At 58.8% G+C, this 11,671-nt stretch overlaps 1 protein-coding gene across 1 annotated transcript in view; it reads left to right on the plus strand.

Annotated features, from left to right (window-relative positions):
• Positions 1–11,671, plus strand: part of LOC107510226 (minichromosome maintenance complex component 3 associated protein) — a 36,769-nt gene that overhangs the window by 23,394 nt on the left and 1,704 nt on the right. The window contains exons 20-27 of the mRNA XM_036238071.1: positions 654–804; positions 4,744–5,002; positions 5,191–5,288; positions 5,980–6,370; positions 7,352–7,609; positions 8,043–8,172; positions 9,000–9,224; positions 10,793–10,943. Of these exons, the coding sequence (XP_036093964.1) occupies positions 654–804; positions 4,744–5,002; positions 5,191–5,288; positions 5,980–6,370; positions 7,352–7,609; positions 8,043–8,172; positions 9,000–9,224; positions 10,793–10,943 (1,663 nt within the window). The remainder of the gene's footprint in view (positions 1–653; positions 805–4,743; positions 5,003–5,190; positions 5,289–5,979; positions 6,371–7,351; positions 7,610–8,042; positions 8,173–8,999; positions 9,225–10,792; positions 10,944–11,671) is intronic.

Consider the following 11,671-nt stretch of genomic DNA (forward strand, 5'->3'; position numbering starts at 1 on the left):
GCATCTGCTAATGTGGACGTCTTTTCTCTTGGTTACGTGCCAAGGTGTGGAATTGCTGGGCTGTCTGGGAACTCCGTGTGTACGTCTGAAGGTCTGCCAGCCTGCTTTCCATGGCGGCCCTACCATTTTACATTTCTGTCAGCGAGCATGAGGGTACTAAGTGCTCTGAATACATTGTTTCTTAAGCAAGGACACATGCAGGCTAAGGGGAAAGAAAGTCATAGAGCTCGTGTCAGGAGATGGCTGAGTAAAGGCGAGGGTTGTGGTGTTTTGGAAGTATTAAAATGTTCATTTCTTAAAAGAGGTGTTTTCTGATTTGCAAATTTCATTAGGAAGTACACATCCCAAGAATTCTTAATGAGAATTCAATTCTGTAAAACGCATATGCTTTGAACTCTAAGGAGTTTTGTGCTGCTCAGAGTCTCCTCGGTTGCTCTGGGATCTTCACCCACACTTGCAGGAAGCGGCTTCACGAGTGAGCCTTCCTCCAGCCCGGGTGGGCAGCCTGGGAGGGCTCCATCCAGACCCGCCGCCTGTGAGGGTCGTGTCTGCGGACCCGCGCCTGCGTGGTCTCTCTAACTCCTGGTCCTGAAAATCTTTATCGTTCAGCATCAGAATTACGTTCTTCAAGTGTTGTTTTCTTTTATTCACAGAATTCTAGCAAATTGGTTGAAAGTCAAGTTCATGGGAGGTAACGACTGGGCCGACACAGGCGGCGGTGCCGGCGGGATTCAGACGCTCGCGCTGTTCAATGCGCTCAGCAGCAAAGGGGATCAGACGATTTCTGTCAACGTGTGTGTAAAGGTGAGTGACAGTCACTGCGTGCGTTTACTTCTGTGATTCTCTTGTTTTCACTCACGCCCCGACATCACTGGAGTCTCATAAATGCCCGAAGTGGTTTTGCAATACGTGAGGCTCAGGAGCAAGTGTCGCGTCTTCCCTGCGTGTCTGGACAGCATCCCACGAGCACCTGTCTGGTGTGCGATGGCTGCCTGGAGCCCGTAGTGCACTGAGCCCTAACTGCTGCTGGTCATAGGCCCCTCCGAGAACTCGGCGAGAACTCAGAGCCACCCCGATGAGGGCCCTGGTGCTGTTCTGCACGTCACTCAAAGGGCCTGGGCTCTGTCTGCCTCTGGTGCTTCTCCTTGGGGCGGTGAGGAGCGGAGCGCTCCACAGCAACGCGGTGACTGCCACATCTCACGCGGTCTTTGTCAGGACAGCTTCCCGGTCGGTCGCAGGAACCAGTTAGCCAAAGGCTGCAGAGTTTGATCTTGTGCAGTTGTCACTGGACTTGGTCCCGGCCACCGTGTAGGTCCAATGCTGGGCATTGCGGGTTAGTTTTTCTGCTTTACATTCAGGTTGCCCTCGTTTCCAAGACGAGTTCTGGTTTTTCCCTGAGGGGTATCTGTGCGATTCTGACCTTAATCGATTCCCGAGAGATTCTTGTGGAACGAGAGCCTGCTTCCTCGTCAGAGTCAGACCTGCACGCGCGAATCCCAGGTTTCCGTGTGCGCGCCGAGAACAGCCCGGGGCTTGTCCTACTTGGGAAGCAGCAGTGCGGGGGCCTGCGTGTCGGTGCGGAGCAGAGCTCGTCCTGGCAGCGGCCGTGCCGGCCAGCCCTGCGCGCCTGGCCCGGCGACCGGAGTCTCCGGAGGGCTGGCAGGGCTGCGTGCTCAGAGCCGGGCTCAGGGAGGGTCCCCACCCTCTTGGCGTGTGTCCTGACTCGAAGGCCTGCACTGCCCAGGTGTCTCCTCTTCCCAACGAAGCCACCTTCATGGCACGTCCTGGTCACCTGCGTGCAACACTCTTGCCCATGTTCTCTTTGTTCTTGGAATGTCTTCAAATTGCATTTTGGTTGTAGGGTTTTGTTTCTTTTGTTATAGCATCTTAACACTGTTTATCACATTTCCTAAGTGTGAAAGAAATACATGTATAAAACCCTGTAAGCACAAGGAAATGTAAGGCAGTGCGAAGGTGACTGGCGCTGTCCGTGCTCGCGGCTTTCAGCGGCCACACTCGGCGACGTCTCGGTTTGTGTCCCTTTTCTCCTGTGATTGTAGAGTCAGACTTCACCCCCCGGACAGTTAGTTTGTTGTTCTCCTCGCCTTTATTCCTGACGTCTTTAAACAGAGTACACGTGCACGTGGTTAGGAAGTCGGAGAGCGCCACCTGGTCAGCAGCAGGCTGGTGGTCCCTGTTCCCGGGGCCTGACTTCCCTGTGTCCCTGCAGCGCATGCCGTGGCCAGTCCACTTGGGGAACTGTCCAGTGACTTCCCCTGATGATCAGTGGATTATTTATTTACTGCAACAGGACGCATTGCCCCCAAACTTAGTGGCTTGAAATAACTAACATTTATCATCTCGTGGTGTCCAGGGGCTACAAGTCCACGTGCAGCTTGGCGGGGTCCCCTGCTCGGGGTTTGTCATGAGGTGGAAATCGAGACATCGGCCAAGGCTCTGGTCCCCTCTGAGATCTCGGCTGAGGAGGGTCTGCTCCAGGCTCCCTCGTGCTCGCCGGCAGAACCCACTTCCTCCCGGCCGTGTCCAGAGGCCGCCTCTGTCCTGCCACGTGGCCCTCTCCATCAGGCAGCGCGTGGCACGACCGCGGCTTCCGTTAGCTGGGCAACATGGCCGCGTGTCCTTGTACCCTGATCTCGGCGTGGCATCCCGTCTCTTACGTCCAAGCGTGTCTGGTAGTCCTGTCCTCGGTGGGACCGTGCGCAGATGCTAGGCGGAGGGCCCGGGGGCCACCCCGGTGGCCGCACGCCCCCCGGGTGAGGAGCGACCCCGTCCCCTTCCCGGGAGGCGCGTCGTCTCTTCACACCCCCGCACTCAGGGGGTCCTGTGCGACGGCTGCTGCTTTCCTAGAGCCAGCGAGGGGCCGCGTCGCGCTGTCTTTTCTGCAAGTGATAGTTGCCTTATTTTCTCACTACAGTAGTCGTCCCTGTATCCCTCAGTGTTTACCCAAATGTGCCACCAGAAGGGCCGCACACACCCCAGGACCGTTTTCCAAACGCTCTGTCGCTTCGCCTCACCCTCCCCTTTGAACAGGCGCCGCCCTCCTCCCCTCCGGGCTGACGGCTCGTCCCAGGGCGTGGCTGCCGCCGGGCCACGCTGATGGCGCCCGCTCCCCCACCTGTCAGTCCGTTACCTCGGGCAGATTCTTGGGTCTTGGTGCCACCCGTGGGTGGCTACTCTTCCTTGTTATCCTGGTTTTCCTGATGAGGAGACTGAGGCTCAGAGAGCTTAACAGCGGTTGCCCCAGACCACATGGCCTCCACTGGAGGCGGCGCTGAGGCGCATGTGGCGCTCTGGGAACGGGGCCGCCGCGTCCGAGGGCCTCCGCGGCCGCCCTGCCCGCAGCAGCCGTGCTGCGTCTTGGCGTCTTGGCGTGGTCTCGCCCAGCAGGAGGGCGGCGGCCTGCGCCCTCCCCTCCCTGCAGTGTGTGAGCTCTCGCGTTTGCCCCGCGGTGGAGCTGGGTTAGCAGAGCTGCAGGTTGGAAGTTACCCCCCTTCCGGTCCTGCCCCTCTGTCACCGAGCACCCAGGTTGCTGCGGAGATGTCTGAGGATGGCCCTGCGCCCTTGCCTGCGGCCGGGTTTAGTTTCTCTTTGGAAGCCTGGCGCTCTGTCCCCGGACTCTGAAACCCCCTGGGGCGAGCCTGCCGCGGGCTCCCCGCGCCCAGGGCCGGGCTCCACGGCCCTGCAGGCCGGAGCCTCTCGTTTGCTTCTGGGAGGTGTTTGGTCTTCACGGCACCTGCTCGTCCTCCCTTCTTTCTGTTCTCCCTTGAACCCCTGTTAGATGTTGGATCTCCCCAGGTGGTCCTCCGAGCTGCTTCTCCTTTCTATCCTATTTCTTATCTTGTTTTTTTATATCGTGTTTTGGGAGATTTCTCTGACTTTGTATTACGACTGTTCTATTGGATTTCCTTTATTCTATATATACTATTCATTTTCTCTTTCTTACCTTTACTTGACTTTTTCATCGCATCTCGTGGCTATTCTTGAATGGCAAGCTGTCGTTTTTGGGAGACCTCCGGATGACAGGATCTGGGTGTCTGTTCCTGGGACCGTTTGTCTTCTCTGGGCGGCACTTGTCTCCTCCTTGGGCAGAGCTGCTGGTGTGCTCAGGGTGAGGGAGGGTGGCCAGCGCCCAGTCCCCTCCACTGTGCCCGAGGGTGCTGGTGTGCCTGTCAGGGCGGGAGGGGCCGCCGCATAGGGGCCACGCCGCACTCAGAGGCTGCCTGCAGGCAGGGCCATGCTTTGCGTGGGACTGGTCCCTCGGGCCCTAGACCTGGGTTCCGGTTCTGGGTGCCGCGAGGCCTAGGCGCTCTGGGCTTTGCGTGCGCACCTGGCGTAGTCCCTTCCGCACCGCGTCTGCAGCCACTCAGGGGTGTCTTTCGTTACACCCCCAACCCAGGGGGCACTTCCACCTCCGCGCTGCTTTCTAGAACCGAGTCGGACACCCCTGCTGGCTGGCCTTGATCTCCTTTCCTCTCGGTGCGGGCTCACCTGCTTTTATAACGATTTAAGGGCAGCTGTTAGGATTTTGAAGTGATGTGCTCAAACGTAAGCCTGGCGGGAGGCAGGGTTACAGCTGGCCCGCCCTTCCTGACACCACTCGGGGCCACGCAGGGGGAAGGCCAGCCCGAAGCGGGGTGGGGCTGGGCTGCACGTGCCCTGGGGCTGGCGTCCACGGCTGCTGGGGCTCCGGTGCGCCCTCCTCACGGTCCGGTGCTGTTTCAGGTGGCCCACGGCGCACTCAGCGATGGCGCCCTCGATGCCGTGGAGACGCAGAAGGAGCTCCTGGGGGCCAGCGGGCTCGTGCTGCTGCTCGCCCCCCGAGTGAGGAGCGGGGACGCGGTGGAGGAGGACGTGTACTGGCTGTCGGCGCTCCTGCAGCTCAAGCAGCTGCTGCAGGCCAAGCCCTTCCAGCCCGCGCTGCCGCTGGTGGTCCTCGTGCCCGGCGCGGGAGGCTGCGCCACAGAGGCGGACGTGGAAGACGGTTCGTGCAGGCGTCTTGCTTACGGTCCGCGTCTGAGGAAGTGCTGGCCGTGCGGGGTTGCCGTCGGGGGGCCGGTGGCCGCTGCGGGGGTGGGGAGCAGGGCTAAGCGGGTCAGCGCCCTGGGCTGCGTGCGCCCACGTGCAGGACCAGAAGCAGGAGCCAGGTGGCCTCCTCTGTTTCTTCCCAAGGTCTGATGCTGCAGGATCTGGTCGCAGCCAAGCTGGTGTCTGACTACACCGTCGTGGAGATTCCTGACTCCATCCATGACTTACAGGCCACGCAGAAGGTGCGGGTCCAGGCAGAGGTTTCCGTTTCTCCTTTTTGCTCTATCTCGAATTCAGTATAAATTGCTGCTTGCATTTTAAATTTTATTTTTGAAAGAGGACCTAAAATATAAGCAGAAATTAGAATAAAAATTTGCCTATTATAGTCCTGCTATCTATAAAAAGTCAAATGTTCATGTAATTTTTTAGAGGTTTTATAGTTATGGATTTAAAATATGGCCATTGGGATCTTATATCTGAAAGTCAGATCCTTAGACTATGTGAATAGTCTAATGTTATCAGAAGTTTCCTTAAAGAGAGAGGCATGCCGGGGATGCAGCGGCAGGTGGCCATGGGGAGGGAGGCGCCTGTGCTCCTGGGGGCTGACGCCGTGGCCTCCGGGCCACAGGGTGGAGAGGGGCGTGCTGGGCTGGTTTCCCCCAGGCCCAACCTCTACCAGGGTGTGATTGTTCAGTCCCACTCTGGGGCGGCGAGGACCTGGAGCCCCCGGGGGTCCTCTCGGTAGGTCTCCAGAGCCCTAGGAGACCAGATTGCACTGCAGCAGAAGCTTCCGCTCCCGTCCCAGTGGGGTTGAGAAGCTGGCGCCCCGGCGGCCCCTCCAGTGAGCCCTCTGGTGGCCGTGGTGGGAGGGGCGCCTTAGGGAGAAACACAGCACTTCTCTGACCCGTTTTCCCGACTGTCTTTGCTTCTCAGGTTTCACAGGCCGTGCAGTGGCTGGTCTCCCGCTGCCCCTGTGACCTTGACCTTTGCTGCCAGACCCTCATCCAGTACGTGGAAGATGGGGTTGGCCGTGAGTTTAGCGGCCGGTTTTTCCATGACAGAAGAGAGAGGCGGCGGGGGGGCCTGGCCTCGCAGGAGCCTGGCGCCATCATCGAGCTGTTCAACAGCGTGCTGCACTTCCTGGCCTCTGTGGTGGCCTCCGAGCAGCTCTGCGACCTGTCCTGGCCCGTCGCCGAGTTCGCCGAGGCCGGGGGCAGCCGGCTGCTTCCTCACCTCCACTGGAACGCGCCGGAACACCTGGCCTGGCTGAAACAGGCCGTGCTGGGCTTCCAGCTCCCACACATGGACCTTCCGCCCCCGGGGGGTATGTGCTCATGCTGCGGGGTGCCAGCCGGGGCATGCCAGCCGGGGGGCAGTGCCGGGGTGTCGAGACCCCGTGTCCTGCCGTAGTCGCCGTCTGGCAGGTGCGGGGCACTGGCCTGAGGCTCTCGTGTCTCCGCTCCGTGTCCCCGTCCCCGCGCTGCACCTGCTCGCGCCTGCCCTTGGGTGTAGGAGTCAGAGTGATCCAGAGTTGTTGTGGGGTGACAGCTATTGGCCCTTCGCTACCAGCAGAGCCATCTGTGGGTGTCACGCAGCAGTGTTGGGGGAGCACTGAGCCCAAGGCCTGGAGTTTCCAAACGGACAGTGGGTCCCGCCCTGCCTGCACCACAGGGTGTGGGGGCAGAGAGCGTGGGGGCCGTGCAGCCCTGACCCCGCGCCGCCGGCTCTGCTGGGGCCACAGCGCCTGCATGGACTTAACGCCAGTGTCCCCTTTGGTCACGAAGGCCTGTGGCTCTGGCTGTGACGCAGACTCTCCGGGCCCTGGGCTGGGCGCGGAGGCCGCCCCTCCTGCTGCTGGTGCCGTTGGGCGGGAGGCAGGTGGCGGCTGCTCAGGGGGCGCAGCACGTGGCGCGGCAGGGCCGGGCCTCAGGCGCCCTCCTGAACCCCACGGGAGGCCTGGGCGACGCACCTCCCAGAAGGAGCCCCAAGGGAAGCCAAGTGCGCGGCGCAAACCGCCTGTGTGGTGAGCTGGGTCCCCAGCCTCACCTGGCTACTCGTTAGAGTACTGAGTCTAGGGGGCCCTCAGCTGTGAGTTTCGTCCGGGGCGGCGGCTTCCCTTGCGGGGACACGCCAGGGGGACGCTCTTTCCTCACCAGCCGTGCTCCTGCCGGGGCTGGGCTCGGGGGCGGACTCGTCTGCCGCACACTCGCTGCTCCTAGGCTAACGCCGAGTGGAGGGCCTTGCGCACAGACCTCCACCCGTCCTCTGGCCACGCCTGCCAACCCACCGGCTGCTCTCTCCCCAGCTCCCTGGCCCCCCGTGTGCTCCATGGTCGTCCAGTATGCCTCCCAGATCCCCAGCTCTCGCCAGACGCAGCCCGTCCTCCAGTCCCAGGTGGAGAGCCTGCTCCGAAGGACGTACGGCAGGTGGAAGAGCCGGAGCCCCTCCCCGGGCCGGGGCGCCGGGCCCTCAGTGACCGACATCCCGTGGGACGATGTCATCGCCTTGTGCATCAACCACAAGCTGAGGGACTGGATGCCCCCCCGGCTTCCTGTCATGCCAGGTGGGTAGCGCTTGGCGCCACAGGGCCCGGCTCCTCACGAGACTCTGCTGGTCCATTTTCAGCAAGGGAAGATGTTTGTTGCTCCTCCTGTGGGTCACTGCCCTTCCTTTCCTTAGGACTCCCTCTTCGAGCCTGTGGCTTTAGGTGACTCACACGTTGGGAAAAAGCCGAGAGCTCCGGGAAAGCCTGGACTCGGCTTCCTGCAAGGGCCCCCTAGGCAGGCGCCACGTCTGAGAGCAGCTCTGGGGAGGCGTGCGGGGCCTGAGCCTGTCTGGACACCTGGAGCGTATTTGGCTCAAATGGGCGTCATGTGATGGTGTGATTTTAGTCAAAAGGGCTTGTTCTTAAATCTGTGGATCTGAGCCAACGTCAGATGGTCACCTGCTGCTCTTTCGATGTTCTTTTCTCATATGGTTTTGTGTCGTTTTCTCAGAGGCGCTGAGTGAAGATGGTCAGATATGTGTTTATTTTTTAAAAAACCATTTGAAAAAATACGATGTTCCCGCGTCGTGGGAAGAAGCCAGGCTGCAGACACAGAAGGCGCTCCAGCTGGGTCCGGAGCGGTGAGAGCTGCCTTCAGTGTGTGTTTCTGTCACCCCTACACCCAGCAGACTAGTAACTGTGACCATGCAGACTGCCCAAGAAAGGGGCTAGCCCCCGGCGAGGAACCCGGAAGGCAGAAGGTACAGAGAAAACCCGAGTAAATGAGGCGCTGGCTGCCCTTGATGGGAGACGCAGTGCCGTAAAGTCAGGACATTTATAATTAACTCAAAGCGATTTTTCTCTTTGGTCTTGACAAGTAAATTCTATAATTCATCGGACATGGTTCCACAGAATAGCGGTTATCACATCTGCTTCACACGCAGAAGGTCCTGGGTTCGCGCCCCAGTGGAGCCACGGTCCATGGTCTACGGCCACGCCACCCTGAACAAGCCCCATGTCTGATCTCAGGAGCTAAGCAGGGTCGGGCCTGGTTAGTACTTGGATGGAAGACACGCCTAGGAAGACCAGGTGCTGTAAGCATAAATAATAAAAAATAAAATAAAAATAAAATTCATCATGATTGCTGAGAACCCCTTGAATAAGGGTAACAAGGAAGGTCTGCTCTGCCTAATGTCACAGCGTAAGAGTGAAGTTATTGTTAGAACAAACATTTGCCACTGTTTATAAACACTAGATTCACACAGACTTAACAGCTAAGTGTAAATACAGGAAGCTCGCTAGTCGTGGGGCCAGGAGAGAACCTGTAGGCAGAGCGGAGCTCCCCGCAGGCAGAGGCCCCCCACCCGCACCCGCCCCGAGGGACCCGCAGGGGGCGGGTGTGAGGCTCTGCTGCACCCACCTTTGACGGAGGGCTGCAAACCCTTTCTCCCTCTTTCCTGACCTTAAGCATTTCAAGACGTGCTTGCAGTTTGGGGATGAAGCGTCCTCATCCTGAGACCCAGCTCGCCCCTGGGTCACTTGGCGGGCACTGCAGAGGGAAGAGGCCAGCGGAGCGAGGCCTGGAGGGGCGCGTCCCCAGCACGGAGGAGCTGACCCGGCGGGCCTCCGCGCAGGAGCTGCTGGCCCAGTGTCTGTGCAGCAGGCTGCTGCTGGAGAAGGAGGAGAGCAAGCGGTGAGGCGCCTCCCCGGCCCGCCCACCGCCCCACCCCGCGGGGAAGGCCTTCCCCCGGCCCGGCCCCCTTCCTCCCCAGCCTCCGCCGTCTCCGCTCCCTGTACGCCTGTGGCTGTCACCGTCCCAGTCCGACCTGCCGCCCCTCTGCCCCTACGTCTGCCCTGGTTAGGGTCGCTGCAGCCTGCACGTGGCCGTCCGGCCGTGCGCAGACCTTCGCTCCCTCCCTCCCGGCCCCCAGAAGCCCCTCGTGTGCTCTTGCCCTACTGCACCGCCCCTAGGCTGCCCTGCAGGTTCTTCCTCCTCCCCCTCTCCTCTGCGACTTCTGTGCCCACTCCCCAGTGCCCTCATCCAGTGTCGTGGATTTTGAAATAGCATCAGTATTCTGACAGCTCCAGATGTACACCTCAAACTGCTGCTCCCCTGATAGCCATCTCAAAGCTAGCACCCCAAACCCAAGTCCCGACACCCCCCGGTCCCCCACAGTGGGCTTCTCAGGTGAAGGTGCTCCGCCCTTCCAGCCGCCCAGGCCCGACGCCCCGGCATCACCCTCCACATCCAGTCCAGCCACAAACCTGTTGGCCCTGTTCAGCATGCATTCGGAGCTGGACCGCGTCCGCGGTGGGCCACAGTCTGGTCTGCAGGCGTCGCGTTCCTCCTTTGCTCACAGCCGTTCAGTGGCTTCTCTCTCGCCTGGAATCAAAGGCAGGATCCTTGCGAGGTGGGCAGGGCCCTCTGCGATCTGCCCCCGCTTCCTTTACGACCTCTGCTCTTTCCTCCGGCGCACCAGGCAGCGTGGAGCCAGGCCCTCGCATTTGCTGCTCCTTTGGCGCGGGGCTCCCCAGCCACCTCAGGCATCCCCTGGGCTCACCTTGCGTTCAGTTCCGTTCTCTGCTCAGACGTCTACTCAGCGAGGCCCTCCTTGCCCTCCCCTCTGACCCTCCCTGACTCTGCGTTGTCTTTCTCATCTTCCGACCACGTTTCTCGCCATGGGTCCTGTCTGTCTCCCCTCACCGGAGTGCAAGCCGCTCAGGCCCGGGCCTCGTCTGTCCTGTCTCAGCGCCGGGACCCGGCGTTTGGGGTGCTGCCGAGCACCCAGTGGGGCTTGGCGAATCTGCTGGGCGGCCGATTTCGAAAGCAGTTTTCCTAGGTCTGTTGTGGCAGCGGTTCGGATCGCAGTGTTTCCCACTCTATGGGATGGACGGCTCTAGGACGCTGCGTTCATTTTAAACTATAAGCAGCAATCCATACATTTGGATAAGCTGTCAAGAGATAAGAAGTAATTATAAGCACAAAAACCCAATGTAAGCCAGAGGAAGTAAAGCCAATCAGAGAATTACGAGTAATGTTAAGTAACATGTAAAGCAGTTGTTTTTGGAAACATGTTACCTTTCTCAGTTAGTATAAATTGGGTTTATAAATTAAATATATTAAACTCTGTAGGTTACATTTCTGTTACTCAGTTTACGTTCTGTCCTTAGTAAAAACCAAAGCTTTAGCGGTTGAAAGTGTGTAATGAGGAAAAGCGAATGCAAGTTAAGTTTTTGCTTCCCGACGCTCACCTGTTTCAGGTTTGAAGATCGGCTTCAGCAGTGGTTGTCTGAAGACTCAGGGGCGTTCGCAGAGTCAGCGTCCCTTCCCCTCTACCTTCCTCAGACCCTGGTGTCTCTGCCTCCTGCAGTTGGCCGTGTGGTGAAGACACGGGCAACCCCCAGCCCGCAGGTGAGAGGAGAGGGCGTGTGGCGTCTGTGTTAGAATGAAAGGCAGGGCGGCCGGGGGGTTCGTTTGTGGCGGCGGAATGACCAATGGACCATTAGCTTGTGTTGGAGCTCCTCTTAACTGTCAGTGTTGGAGAGGACCAGCCAGTTCTGAGTTTTTGCTTGTGAAATGAATGAAGAATGGAATTGAAACATGCTTGAGACATGCAGTGAGGGCTGGAGGAGAATCCTGGAGGTGAGCGCAGAGCCTTCTGTCTGGTGCACATACTGTCCAAGTCGGGGCATCACCCAGACCTCCCTTTCTGGGGTGACCTTTCCCGAGGAGGGTAGGCTCCCGGAAGTCAAGGCCCTCACCCAAGTGTGTTCACTTGGTCAGTGGTGGACCTGACCTGCTCTAAAGCTCAAGGTCTTTCTACTACCCTCAATGATAAAAGAAGCAAAAACAGTTTAATTGTAGATATTTCATGCTGGACTGGCTTTAGGAAGCCCTTCAATAGGGGATAAAAGCAATTTAAGGTGACATACTGTTTCCATTTATCAGTTTGGCAGATACCTTAAAAATATTTGTACTCTTTGATTTAACAATTCCGCCCTAGAGAAATGATCACATGTGACAAAAGTTAATGTATTTTTATTCACTGTAGCATTAATTATACTGCATAGAAGTAGAAACTGCATGTCCAAAGATAGGAGTCTGGTTAGGCGATGATAGCATGTGACGGAATGGTGCGT

This window comes from Rousettus aegyptiacus, unplaced genomic scaffold (genome assembly GCF_014176215.1).
Source record: "Rousettus aegyptiacus isolate mRouAeg1 unplaced genomic scaffold, mRouAeg1.p scaffold_m13_p_20, whole genome shotgun sequence".
Taxonomy (NCBI): domain Eukaryota; kingdom Metazoa; phylum Chordata; class Mammalia; order Chiroptera; family Pteropodidae; genus Rousettus; species Rousettus aegyptiacus.